The 12,232-nt window shown below is 61.7% G+C and overlaps 2 protein-coding genes across 7 annotated transcripts in view; one reads left to right on the forward strand and one right to left on the reverse strand.

Moving 5' to 3' along the window:
• Window positions 1–5,067, forward strand: part of CLSTN1 (calsyntenin 1) — a 78,322-nt gene extending 73,255 nt beyond the window's left edge. Inside the window, 6 exon segments of the mRNA XM_039234948.1 lie at window positions 160–386; window positions 936–1,106; window positions 1,416–1,561; window positions 2,567–2,702; window positions 3,036–3,220; window positions 3,588–5,067. Of these exon segments, the coding sequence (XP_039090879.1) occupies window positions 160–386; window positions 936–1,106; window positions 1,416–1,561; window positions 2,567–2,702; window positions 3,036–3,220; window positions 3,588–3,785 (1,063 nt within the window). The 3' untranslated portion in view covers window positions 3,786–5,067.
• PIK3CD (phosphatidylinositol-4,5-bisphosphate 3-kinase catalytic subunit delta) overlaps window positions 5,026–12,232 on the reverse strand; it is a 56,228-nt gene continuing 49,021 nt past the window's right edge. For 5 of the 6 annotated variants that reach the window (XM_039234941.1, XM_039234944.1, XM_039234946.1 and 2 more), the window contains 15 exons: window positions 11,879–11,975; window positions 11,659–11,789; window positions 11,150–11,200; window positions 10,914–11,081; window positions 10,693–10,814; window positions 10,464–10,607; window positions 10,252–10,351; window positions 9,923–10,101; window positions 9,713–9,825; window positions 9,468–9,546; window positions 8,735–8,902; window positions 8,118–8,241; window positions 7,865–8,010; window positions 7,542–7,674; window positions 5,026–6,832 (listed from right to left, as the gene is read on the reverse strand). In XM_039234941.1, the coding sequence (XP_039090872.1) occupies window positions 6,695–6,832; window positions 7,542–7,674; window positions 7,865–8,010; window positions 8,118–8,241; window positions 8,735–8,902; window positions 9,468–9,546; window positions 9,713–9,825; window positions 9,923–10,101; window positions 10,252–10,351; window positions 10,464–10,607; window positions 10,693–10,814; window positions 10,914–11,081; window positions 11,150–11,200; window positions 11,659–11,789; window positions 11,879–11,975 (1,893 nt within the window). In that variant the 3' untranslated portion in view covers window positions 5,026–6,694. The remainder of the gene's footprint in view (window positions 6,833–7,541; window positions 7,675–7,864; window positions 8,011–8,117; window positions 8,242–8,734; window positions 8,903–9,467; window positions 9,547–9,712; window positions 9,826–9,922; window positions 10,102–10,251; window positions 10,352–10,463; window positions 10,608–10,692; window positions 10,815–10,913; window positions 11,082–11,149; window positions 11,201–11,658; window positions 11,790–11,878; window positions 11,976–12,232) is intronic. The other variant, XM_039234947.1, reaches the window with a different exon arrangement.

A 12,232-nucleotide genomic window follows, 5' to 3' on the forward strand; every position in this document is an offset into this window, starting at 1 on the left:
GCGTTTACCAGTGTGGTGGAGGCCCGTTCCCAGAGGGCCACAGCCTCTGCCCCCAGGGCCTGGGGAATCCTGCCTGTTGCACCCTCCATGTGCCATTGTGGGTAGCCTGCAAGACCGCTTCTCGAAACTCTGACCCTTGCCTTCTCCGTCCCTTGGCAGGTGTTTTAATGAGGCCGCCTGCATCTCAGTGCCCCCGGTGGACGGTTACGTGATGGTGCTGCAGCCGGAGGAGCCGAAGGTCAGCCTGAGTGGGGTCCACCATTTTGCTCGTGCGGCTTCGGAATTCGAAAGCCCAGAAGGGGTTTTCCTTTTCCCTGAGCTTCGGATCATCAGCACCATCACGAGAGAAGTGGAGCCCGAAGGGGAAGGGGACGAGGACCCCACAGGTAACAGCTCTCCTGCCTGGGATAGTCACCCTCACTCTGGCTCGAACCCAGGGTGGGTGGGGGGGTGAAACCCCACTGCTGCTGCTTTCTTACTGGCTTCTTTTTTTCTGGGAGTTTGAGAGATTTGGATGTCTTCATGCTATTCTTGGGTCGGCTTCTGGAATCTGACCCCTGGACGAGAGCTCATTATGCTCTTTGGTATCTGTGCTGCTGAAGAGAGCACCCATTATGCTCTTTGGAAACCCACCCGGAGAGCCCTCGCCTCATCTTGCAGTGTGATGTCCGCATCTGAGATGCCCTTGGGGAGGCTGGGAGGGTTCGGGCCAGTTGCAGGGCCCGCTGCCGCTCCTGCTGAGTGGGCAGGGGCCTGTCGGGGTGCCAGTCCTCCCAGACACATAAAGCACCCCGACTCTTGAAAGGGACTCTCCTGGGCCTCTGTCATTGATTTTTCAAAGGGCTTGTGAGCTCAAGGAGAGCTAGCAGGCCACCGGGTGCGGCCACCCCCCCGGCCCACGGCCTCTACTATCCGGGGTTACTGTGTCCTTGCAGTTCAAGAGTCGCTCGTGTCCGAGGAGATCGTGCATGACCTGGACACCTGAGAAGTCACGGTGGATGGGGAGGACCTGAACCCGGCCCAGGAGAGCCTGGAGGTGGACACGGCCCGCCTGCAGCAGAAGGGCATCGCAGTGAGCGGCTCTGACCTGGGCATGGTCTTCACGGGTGAGTGTGGGTCACGGCGCCGCCTCCTGTCTCCGAGCTCTGGGGGTTCTGGAGGCAGCGGGGAAGGAGAGGCTCACCGGGATCCGTGGGGGCTGCACGTGCTGTCCCAGCAGGAAGGGAAGTGGGGCACACGATGGCACGCGCCCCAGAGAGGGACAGATGTGCCTGCGCACTTGCGTTTCTCCCCCACAGCTGGAAAGCCGCAGTGCGCGCATGTGTGGTCCCGCCGCCCCTGTGCCTGACCCCAGCTTGCCCTGACCCTGGTCTTGCCTGCAGCCACCAGGCAGTCTTCTCACCTTCTCCCCGCAGGTGTGGACACCATGGCCAACTATGAGGAGGTTCTTCGCCTCCTCCGCTATCGGAACTGGCACACCAGGTCCCTGCTTGACCGGAAGTTCAAGCTCGTCTGCTCAGAGCTCAATGGTCGCTACGTCAGCAACGAGTTTCAGGTGGAGGTGCGTGCAGGGCCCACGCTGAGAGGGGCCAGTGGTGGGTGATTGGGTGCCCGTGTATGGCCCCAATGCTTGCAAACACCATTTTTTGCAGCGTTCGTGCGGGCCACGGCCTTGGCGCACCAGCCTTTCCCTGCCTGGGGGCTGCCTCAGGTCCCGCCCGCGCAGGTTTGGGTGGGCAGGGGTGCATCTGGCATGCCCATCATGGAGGCCTGAGGGGCCTTTGGAAGGAGATGGTCAAGAGCTAGAGGCAGTTAATACCTTGTGACTAGGGCCACAGCGGTTTGTTGAGATTTGACACTGTTTTACAAAGAGCAGTTCCCAGGGACCCAAAGATTCTTTGTGGACTGCAGGCCCAGGGGGAGGGGCACTGTGCTGTCTGCAGACCCTGGTCGCGGTGACTCAGGGCATGGTGGTCAGAGGGTGCTCCCCCCAGCTCTGAAGTCTTCCATAGGCCTGGACTACAGCCCCTTAATCACTCATGGCTTCCGTGGTCTGGAGAAATGGGCCCAGTTACTCTCTGCAATTGCGCGTCTGCGCGGTGGCCTCAGCAGCACGGTGCTCAAGTGACGGGGCTAAAGCCGACACGTGTTTGTTGGAGGCGAAGGGTCACAAATTTAAAAGGAAACGAATGACTAGGATTTGTGCTCTTCGATGTGGCTGTGGTTTGGGGGGAAAGGCAGGGACACCGTGGGCTGTGTCAGTGCTTCTCAGGTGGCCTGTGGTAAGGGACAGTCGTGGTGGTTTTGCTGTTCTTTTGTGGACGGGTTCCTCTACAAAATACAGTTAGAGGGAATCATTAGAACAGCGCCATGTTTCTTGGATGTGCGAAAACGTCAGGTAGTTAAACGGCGTCTCAGTGCTGACCCTCAGTTTGCTTCTGTTCTGTTCTCGTCCGCCCGCCAGGGCTGGTCCGGGGACCCCTTTGCGTAGCGCTGGTCCTCTTAGCTCCTGAACTGCGTTTCCGCCTCCTGGACACGTTCAGGCCGCCTGTGTGTCTCTCTGCAGGTGAACGTCATTCACACGGCCAGCCCCATGGAGCACGCCAGCCACATGGCCGCCCAGCCGCAGTTCGTCCACCCGGAGCGTCACGCCTTTGTCGATCTCTCAGGTCACAACCTGGCCAGCCCCCACCCGTTCGCAGGTAGGCCTGCGGGCAAGCAGCAGGGCCGGCTGGGTCAGGCGGGGGGTGGGGTGCGGGGGACACCCTCCTGCCGAGAGCCCGGCCCCAGCTCCGAACAGCCATGGCCGCAGGCCACCCGACAGGGACTAAAGTAGCCCAGGGCAGGAAGTGGCCGGACATGGGCTTGAAACCTGTGCTGAGACTCTGCTCACATTTCTTCAAGCTCTTCCGGGTCAGATGCCGCATCAGTGTGCGTGCGTGCGTGTCTTTCTGTGGAGGACGGGGCTGAGGGCACGACCGCCCCCCGGGCCAGGTCACACCACCACAGCCCCGTGTCCGCTCCTCTCTCTGCAGTTGTCCCCAGCACCGCCACCGTTGTCATTGTGGTGTGCGTCAGCTTCCTGGTTTTCATGATCATCCTGGGGGTGTTCCGGATCCGGGCTGCTCATCAGCGGACCATGCGGGACCAGGACACCGGGAAGGAGAACGAGATGGATTGGGACGACTCCGCTCTGACCATCACCGTAAACCCCATGGAGGTAGGTGCAGACCGGCAGCCCCCGTGACAAAACCGCAGCGGGCAAGGGCCGAAGCTAGGCCCGCCCCAGAGAAGCAGCGTGGCCGTCACGTCTCCGTGTTTCTGTGGCTTAAATGTCATGTGATCCACATGACAACTCAGTGAGGGGCAGGTGGGTAAACTGAGTCTCAGAGAGGCCTCACTCAAGCTCGTGCCACCCAGCGAGAGGAGAAACGCACTCCCTGTGCATGACAGCCCCTGTGGGTGGTGAGCAGAGCTGTTTCCCCTTTGGTCTTGGATGAGGTGACCTGTCAGGCGTCCCCTTTGTCTGCGGCTCCCGGAGGGTGAATGGCACTGGACACCAGGGTCACGTGCCGTCTCTGTGTCAGACATACGAGGACCAGCACAGTAGCGAGGAGGAGGAGGAGGAGGAAGAGGAGGAGGAGAGCGAGGCCGGGGAGGAGGAAGATGACATCACCAGTGCCGAGTCGGAAAGCAGTGAGGAGGAGGAGGGGGAGCACGGAGACCAGCAGAGCGCGAACCGGCAGCAGCAGCTGGAGTGGGATGACTCCACCCTGAGCTACTGAGTCCCCCCCCCCCGCCCCCACAACCCCCCCTTCCGCTTCAGGAGACTCCGCTGCCCCAGCCTCAAGGGTCCACGGTGTACAAAGTCATTCCGGCCAGTAGGTCTGCAGACCCTCCCCGCTCGGTGTCACACCTGCCCTCCGCCCAGCTCGCTCTGAGCTCGCCGCGGCTCGCTCTGCGCGGCCCCCTCACGCCTCCAGAAAAGCTGCAATCCCTGGACTCACTGACAAAGGGTTAAAATTGCTCCCTCCCGCCTCGTAATCCTTTCTTCTTTTTTTAAAGTCTTTATTTTTTCCAAACTAGTGCATGTATAAAATGGCAGAATGGGGGTTAATATGTAGATGATGAACTGACTTTTTAATATTTTGTAAATAAATTGGGATTCCTCGTGTCCTCCGTGCTAGTGTGACCCAGGACTGGCATGCAGAGTGAGGCTTGAAACACAGGAGAGGCCCCGCGGGCTCCAGCCCCACCCCCACCCCAGAGGAGAGGGACCTGCCCTGCTTGGGCCCAGCTCAGTGCACACCCTCGGTGGGCGCCCCGGCGGTTCAGGGGCACGGACTTCCCCGCACTGCTCAGCAGCGGGGGACCGGATCGGGAGCCCTCTCCGGAGGCTAGAAACAGCCAGCTCTTTGCTTTGGGATTCTACCCGTTTCTGGTCTGACAGAGGGGTGGGGGTGCCGGGGTCCCTGGCCTCTTTCACACACTCCTCTGAGACCGTCAGCTCCTTGCACAGGAAGCTGGACTCCTTGTGTGCAGCCTCAGGTTCGTGCCTCCTCGACGTCCAACGCCCTGCCGGTGAGTGCGTGCACCGATGGCGCGAAGTGTCCGGCCACTTGGCGTGGAGACAGAACCGGCCTGCGTGGCCCGCGCTCAACAACGTCCGAGGCTGAGTGCGGGCTTTCCCCCCAGCGGCCCCAGAGGCGAACCCCGCTCCCCAGGAGTGAGAGGCCCCGCTGCTCGGCCCGTGGGGGGTGGAAAAGGAGAGGACAAGTCATGAGCTCAAACCCCGACAGCACTTTGTTTTTAATTTACATGTAAAATTTTAGATTTCTAAACCTGGGGGGGAAATAATCATGAATACTGTTCTGTGATCATAACTGCTAGTTTCGCGGACACTGCGGCTGTCACGCGTCGTGTGTGGCCGCCCCTCATGTCCTGTCGCTGTAGCTGCTCTGTGTAGACAATGGTAGATGCTAAGGCAGACCCTGCGCGGTGTCACTTCGCACATGTGTATATTGATGAGGTCAGAAAGTGTCCCCGCCGCAATAAAGCGCTGGCTCTCACTCCCGTGGGCGCGTCCTGTCTCGTCCTGGTTTTGTTCTAACCCTGCGCTCGCTGGTTTGGTTTTTGACCTGAGAACACAACATAAAAAGGCTTTTATTTCTTTCAGTAGGCTGTTCCCTCTCACATGAGGGCTTCACAGAGTGCCCTCCACCGGCTGTGTTGAACTCCCCTTCCCCATACAGAAACACGAAAAAAACTTCGAAAACAAAAACAGAAAATACTCTCCTCGCCAAGCACCCAGGCCACGCATCGGAGCCAGGAGGCCGGGCAGCACACAGGCACGTGTCAATAAGTATCACGGAGACGTACACTCGGCTCGTCCTACTTCCAAGCGGGTGCAGGGGGCCGATGACCTCAGCGCTTAGCTGGGACCAGAGTGTGGTCGGCAGTGGTCTGTGGGCGGCACTCCCCACGTGTGGACCGCGCCGCGTGCCTGCTGCTCACTGACCACAGAAGGCAGTGGGCTCTTCCTCTCTTCGAAGCCCCCGCCCCTGTCCACAGGGCAGCTGCTCCTGACTCTGCCCAGCCTCATGAGGCCTCTAACACATAAGGATCATCTGCGGGCTTCTAGAAGCCCAGATTCCTAGTCCCCTGTCCAGAGCTGGCTTCAGACAGCTAAAGAGGCCCAGGAACCTAGCATTTCTGGAGCTCCCCAGACTGCCCCTAAGGCTAAGCCTGAACTGCTTCAGGCTAAGTAAGGACCGTCAGAGAGAGAGACTCCACCACAGACCTTGCTCAGGTTTCTGGAACCTGATTTCTCTTTCTCAAGTAGGCTCCCAAAGGAGAGAGTTCTGGAGATCAGGTCCTGCCTTCCTTAAAACCTGCTTTACGAGGCAGGTCAGAGCCAACTGCACAAAGTACTCTGACCTCGATCCATGGCACGTTGAGCTAAGTCAAGCTCAGGTCTGTTTAATGTCCTGAGGACCAGCATATAGAATACTTTACGGGGGTGGAGGCCGTTCTGAGCCACAGAGGTTCAGTAAGTAGTTTGGCTGTTTCGTTTTGTTTTCTTACCCGCAAACAAAACTGCTTTACAGCAAAGAGAGGAGAGGATTTCCCGTACCCAAGAGTCACTTTAAAAGTGGAAAGCAAGCATCCCTGATTCTAGTGGGTACCCAGACTTCCTCTGGGAGCTGCCCCGCGCTCAGCCCGTGGAGAGCACAGAGGTGGAGGGGGCGAGCGGACAAGTGGGCACCAGGTAACGGCCGGGCGCCAAGCCCTGGGCAGCACGGTGGGAGCCTGGGAGGAAGGCAGGCTTCCCGGTGGGGAGAGCAGTCTTTGCTGGGTCCCGATTCACCAGCTGGAAGACTCGTGGTTACGGTCCTTAGCGAGGTGCAGCCTCCGAAGGGCTCGACTCGGTGTCTTCTCAGCGAAGCGCAGGGCCGTGGCTGAGGACGGCCCTCCCCTGCACAGAGGATGCATTTCCATTTATGGCTGTCGAGTTCCTGAAACATTTCAAGTCATAAATAAATAACCAGTGTAAACAAAAGGCAGTCTTGTAGGTTCTTTCCCGTGGGGTGCGGTTCAGGCTCTTGGGCCCCGGAGGACCGCTGAGGGTGCCTGGTTCCCAAGGCGGGCGGCCCGCTGCCTCCGGGCCCCGGGTGGGGGGAAGCTGCAGGAGCTGCTATTGCCGGTTATCTTTGGACACGTTGTGGGCCAGCCAGTTCACTTTGGTCTTCCAGCTCTCCCGCAGGGCTTCGTTAAACTTCACCCGGAAGTGCTTCAGAGCCTCCTCCTCGGTCTTTCCCAGCGCCAGAGAGTCCTGGGGCAGAGTCATCAAAGCAGTGAGCTCAAGGCAGAGGGGGCCCGTCCTGGCACACCCCTCCGCCCGACCGCCGTCAGTTCCCTCCTGAAGGAACTGCGGGAAGGGAATCCGGAGATGGCGCCACTGACCCTCCCTTGGGAAGAGCTCTTTGTTCAGCTCTCAAACCGGGACGGCCTCCTGACCCGCCCTCAAAGTAGGATGCCAGCCCCAGCCAGGAAGCCAGCCCCCCAAAGCCCCAGAGCTGGACAGGTGGCCTCGCCTCCCGCAGTGGACATTAACCCCGGGAGGTGGTGGCACAGCAGGGGGCGGCTTTGTTCTGCATGACCCGGGGGGCACCAAGAGCGGCTGGAGACCCACCAACCCTCCGACCCCCGGCTTCTCCCAGGCCGGAAAGACACAGGAAGGAAAAGCATTTTTCAACGGAGATGGGATGTATCTCGTTCACTGTCTTGTACGAGTGTAACCACCACAGCGGTGGACCCAGGGAGTCCCGACACCCCTGCAATGGCACTGGGTTGACCCCACCAGCCCTCCCCCCCACCCCCACCCCCGGTGCTGGGTCGTTTGCGGTATGAAGGACCCACACCGGGAGTACCCTGCCGGGTCCACGAACTCAGGGCCCCACGGACCGCAACGTTCAGAGGCAGAGGCCTTGGGGAGTTGGGGGCTGCGGGGCTGCCTGGCAGGGCCCGCCCCTGGCATTTACCTTGAGATACTGGATATCTTTGGAGCAGCTGAGCTCAGGCAGGCCGGCGGCCCGCATCAGGGCAAACAGGTGAAGGAACAGCGGCCCGTGGCGCCGCAGGATGGTATAGGCTCGCTCACAGTAGCCACGGAATCTGTGGGGGTGGGAGGCAGGGCTTTGGGTCCTCACGGCCATTCCCACCCCACTCTCACCCTGGAAACAGCCCCCACTCCCTTTGACCCCCCCCCCCCCCCCCCCCCCCCCCCCCCCCCCCCCCCCCCCCCCCGCACACACACCCCGGCCTCTTCCTATAAGACCTGACCCGGGACCCTGAGCACCCTCACCTTTCAAATTTCTCACTGTTATTCGTTTTCCCCTGCTGGATCACGTGCACAAAGTCATACGTGAGGATGAAGGGGACCCGCTCACGGTTGATTCCAAACTTGGTCTTGAAATTCCCCAGGAAGTGGCCAAAATCAATGTGGAACAGCTAAGAAAAGGGAAGGAGAAGCCATCGTCAGAGAGGAGAGTGCCAATGTAGGGGTGCGGTGGGGGGGGGGCTGGGAGGGTGACTGGTGCTGCCCACGTGGCCCCTACCTGCCCATTCTCGCGGATCATGATGTTGTCGCTGTGCCGATCACCAATGCCCAGCACGTAAGTGGCCACACAGTAGCCAGCACAGGAGAGGGTAAACTCCTCAATGGCTCGATCCAAGGCCTCCCTGTTGGTGTGTGGGTGGGGAGGGGGATTACAAACCATGGCCATGCCATTTTGCAGCAGCTTCCTCCAGGAGGTCAGGTCTGTGTCCCCTCTCCTTGAATCTGGCCTTATGACTCGCTTGGACCGATGGAACACCTCGCTTGGACACCTCCCGGAACCTAGGCCTTAAGAAAGGCCTTGAACTACCCCTTGAACCTACCCCTATTGCTATGGAGGGACGCCAAGGCTGGTCTACTCACTGAGGGAAGACCACACAGAGACACATGACTGGGGCCCCAGTTGTTTCACATGCCTAAGATGAGTGTGGTCATTACACAGCAATAGCTAACTGATCCTTGGGAGAAATAGAGACCTGGCCCACCCCAACACCGAGCAGACCTGGTCCCCAGCTGAGCCAAGAAGTTATGGAGACCATCAGGGGCCCTTCCCCTCACCTTTGACTCCTACACTGCTCCTCTTGGAAAGGGGGTCTGTCCCTAGGGCCCCGAACCTACCCAGGGTTCTTGGACTTGAGCCAGTTGAGCAGCGCATCCTTGTTGAAGGCAGCTGTGGCTGCCATGTTGCTTTTGTTCAGCTGGATGTTGGCGATGGTGTCTGAGTGAAGTACCACCTCGATGAGGCCTGTGCGGTCCCCGGTGGAGAGGCAGCCATAGGGGGTCATCCTAGCCGGGTGGGGGGAGGCGCGGGGAAATGCCATGGTCAAGGGCTGTCCCTGGGGCAGCGTGCACCACCCCCCGCCCCAGCCCAAGGAGCTCAGGACAGCCAAAACAGCCACAGGAGATGCCGGTGATGTTGCCAAAAGGGAGGAGAAAGGTGCTAGGGAGGCGCCCTTGGCACCTGGAGCTCCAGGGGAGGGCTCCTTGGAGAGCTCAACACCAGCACTCAAGGTGCAGAGAGGAAAAGTCAGCACTTCGACTGAGCTCATGTTTGCCCAGAGAGAAATCCAGGTGGTTTGGAAGATGTCCCCTGCTTCCCAAGACAGGGCAGGAAGCCAGGGAGCATGGGGCAAAGCGGGTAAGACACGCCAAGCGCCAGGCCTGGCCTTCTGCACCCTCGCTCTGCGGACTCATCGCCTCCCTCGGCCCTAACTTGAACCTGGTCTCTGCTCTTAGAACAGCCCCTTTTCCAACGTGAGGTGTGGGTGTTGGCTTAGACAGAGGACTCCTCCAAGGGGGCGGGGTCTGAGGTGTGGAGCAAGTCCAAGTGGATGACAGGAGGGCCCCTCACCTCAGGTCCAGTCCCTCCTGCTTCCACAGAACATCCATGAGCTGAATCATCTGCAGAGTCAGCATGTCCTGGCGGAGGTCTGTGCGGCCGTCCCCAGAAGGAGAAGCATGAGCTTCTGGTGGGTTCTCCACTCCCAGCCGCGCCCAGGCCCCACGGTCCCAGGACCCCCATCTCCTCAGCCCGCCCGCCCGCCCTTTCCCCGTGAGGGGGCAGCACAGCACGTGTCTGGGGCCCGGCCTGCTCACCGTCGCCGTTCTTAAAGATGATGCCCACGCTGCTGTCACCGCCCGCCTCCTCGTTGCTGTACATGAGCCACAGGGGCTTCATCTTGGAGTCCATGAAGGTGCACTGCTCCACGCTGAGGGCCAGAAAGCAGTCAGCAGGGACCCCCCCTCCCACTGCGGGGCGTCTGGTGGGGCAGGGGGAGGAGGCCCCGGATGGGGCTCGGGGCTCACCAGACTTCAGCCAGCAGGGTGCTGGGGTCCAGCGGGGACTGCAGGTTGGAGAGGGCCTCCAGGTAGGTCTCTTGGCGCATGCACAGGTGCATCAGCTCCTTGGTCTGGGGCTTGGTGGTCTTCTGGGAGCTCACCTTGACAAAGTCGTTCAGGGCCTTCAGTTTGCTCAGCGCCTCCCCCTGGTGAGTAGAGAGAGAACAGGAGGGTAGCGGGGGCGGGGGGGGGGGGGGAGCAGGCTGGGAGCCTCTGCCCAGCCCAGGGGGCTCTGAAGGGGCTGACCCTGCTCACAGAGCCCGGCCCAGGAGGCCAGGACTCCGGGCGAGCCTCACCTGCTTCATCAGCACCTTCATGTGGTGGGTGCTGCCCCTGCAATAGGCTTCCATGATGAGGCCGAAGCGCAGGGCCACGGACGGCACGTGCATCTCCGAGCTAGGGGAAGGAGGGGACGGCTGAGCCGCGTCCGGGGGGGCGAGGCGGGATCGCGAGGCCGCCAGGCCAGGCCCCCCCCCTCCCGCCGCCCAGGGCCGCTGGCTCCCCGTACCGGAGGTGCCAGAAAAGGAAGTGGCCGATCTTGCGGTTGGACAGGGCCCGGTCCAGCAAGAACTTGGTCAGCTCGCAGTCCAGGTAGGACTCGTACTTGAGGACCTGCACCAGCTGCAGCAGGTACTGGAAAAGCTCGTCGTCCCTGCGGAGGAGGGAGGCCGGCCTCGCCTGAGCAGACCCCAGGCGAGGCTCAGGCCTCGGGGGCAAACCCCGCCCGCGGGACTCACGTCAGTTTCCGCAGAGACTTGATGGCGAAGGAGCCCACGTGGCGGTCGGGGAAGCTGAAGTCCAGCAGCTCCAGGGCGCTCAGGACGGGCAGGTCCGGCCAGGAGCACAGCAGGTAGAGCATCTGTGGATGCAGGCGGTCAAGGTGCGGCTGCGCGCGAGGTCGAGGTTCGGCCCCGGCGGAGGCCCCGCCCCCTGCCCGGCCCCGCCCCCCCGCGCCCACCTGGGCCACATCCTCGTGCTTGTTCCACTTGGTGACGAGCAGCAGGCGGGCCAGCGCCTCGGGGAAGCGCTCCTGGACTTCGTGCCGCATCTTCCACACCAGGTCCTTCTCGTGCTCATACAGCTCCCCGGACCCCCGCCGCTCCAGGATCTCCCGCAGCTGCAGCTGCTGAGGGGTGCGGGCCGGGTGAGCCGCGGCCAGGCCAGGCGCCCCTCCGCCCACCGTCCCCAGCTCACCTCCTCCTCGCTGAAGCGCCCGTGCTCCCCGTGCCTCCCCAGGTCCAGAATCTGCAACGAGCGGGCCCGTCTCAGAGGAGCCCCCGGACCCGGGCCAGCCCTGGGGGTCCCCCACCCGGGGACGGGCAGTGTCAACACGCCCGGCACTGGGAGCTGTCCTGTGCACAGCACCCCCCGCCTCCACCCCCCAGATGCCAGGACCATCTCTCCCAGTAGCTATGACAACCCAAAATGTCTCTGGACATGGCCCCAAGTCCCCTGGGGGAGCAAAGTGGCCCTCACTGAGAACCACTGCTCTAAAGCAGGTTAGGACTCTTGAGGGTCAAGGAGGTCCCCCAATGTGTGTGGTGACCAAGCCCCAGCCCCAGGCCACTTGGGGGGGGATGGCAGGGTGGGGGCGAGGGGCACCATGCTCTGGGGAGCCCCAGAGGCAGGGTCAAGAAAGGTCATCTTTAGCCCCACAGCCTCTGGGCAGGGCGGGTCCCGGCCCGGTTGGCGAGGGGGCTGACCTTGTCCAGGGCTGGGTAGTATACAGGGTAGGGGGACACCTCAGGGAGGCAGATGACTAGGGCAGCAGCGCTCTCCGTGTTGGGGTTACTCCGCACTGTTCCCGCGGGGTTCAGCAGCTCCCCCTTCTCGTCTGGACACGGGGATGGACGGGAGTTGCACGAGGAATGCCACCAGCTGGGAGCCCACGCCCCCGGGCCTCTCCCTCCCGCCGGGGCGGACCTGGCGCGGATGGCCACATGTACAGGCAGCATTCACCGGTCTTGAGCTGGTCCTTGTAGTCAAACAGCATGAGGTTGGCCCAGGCGATGGGGCAGTCCTGGGGAAGACCACAGGCAGGTCAGGGCCAGCCGCCCGGGAGCCTCCATTTGCTCATCTGCAGGATGGGCGTGCCCTCCAGCCAAGCTTCCCTGCCCTCCCCCAGACTCCCTGTGAGGAAGCCAGCAAGGTCAGCCACCTCCTGGCTCCCTTCTGCGCCCAGATGCATCCCTGCTCCCGGCTTCTCAAGAAACCCCCAAATGAACCACCTCGGCCCCAGAAGGCTGGCCCAGCTCAGCTACGGGTCAGCGTGGCTCA

Source organism: Hyaena hyaena, unplaced genomic scaffold, assembly GCF_003009895.1.
Source record: "Hyaena hyaena isolate Hyena2069 unplaced genomic scaffold, ASM300989v1 scaffold_94, whole genome shotgun sequence".
Taxonomy (NCBI): domain Eukaryota; kingdom Metazoa; phylum Chordata; class Mammalia; order Carnivora; family Hyaenidae; genus Hyaena; species Hyaena hyaena.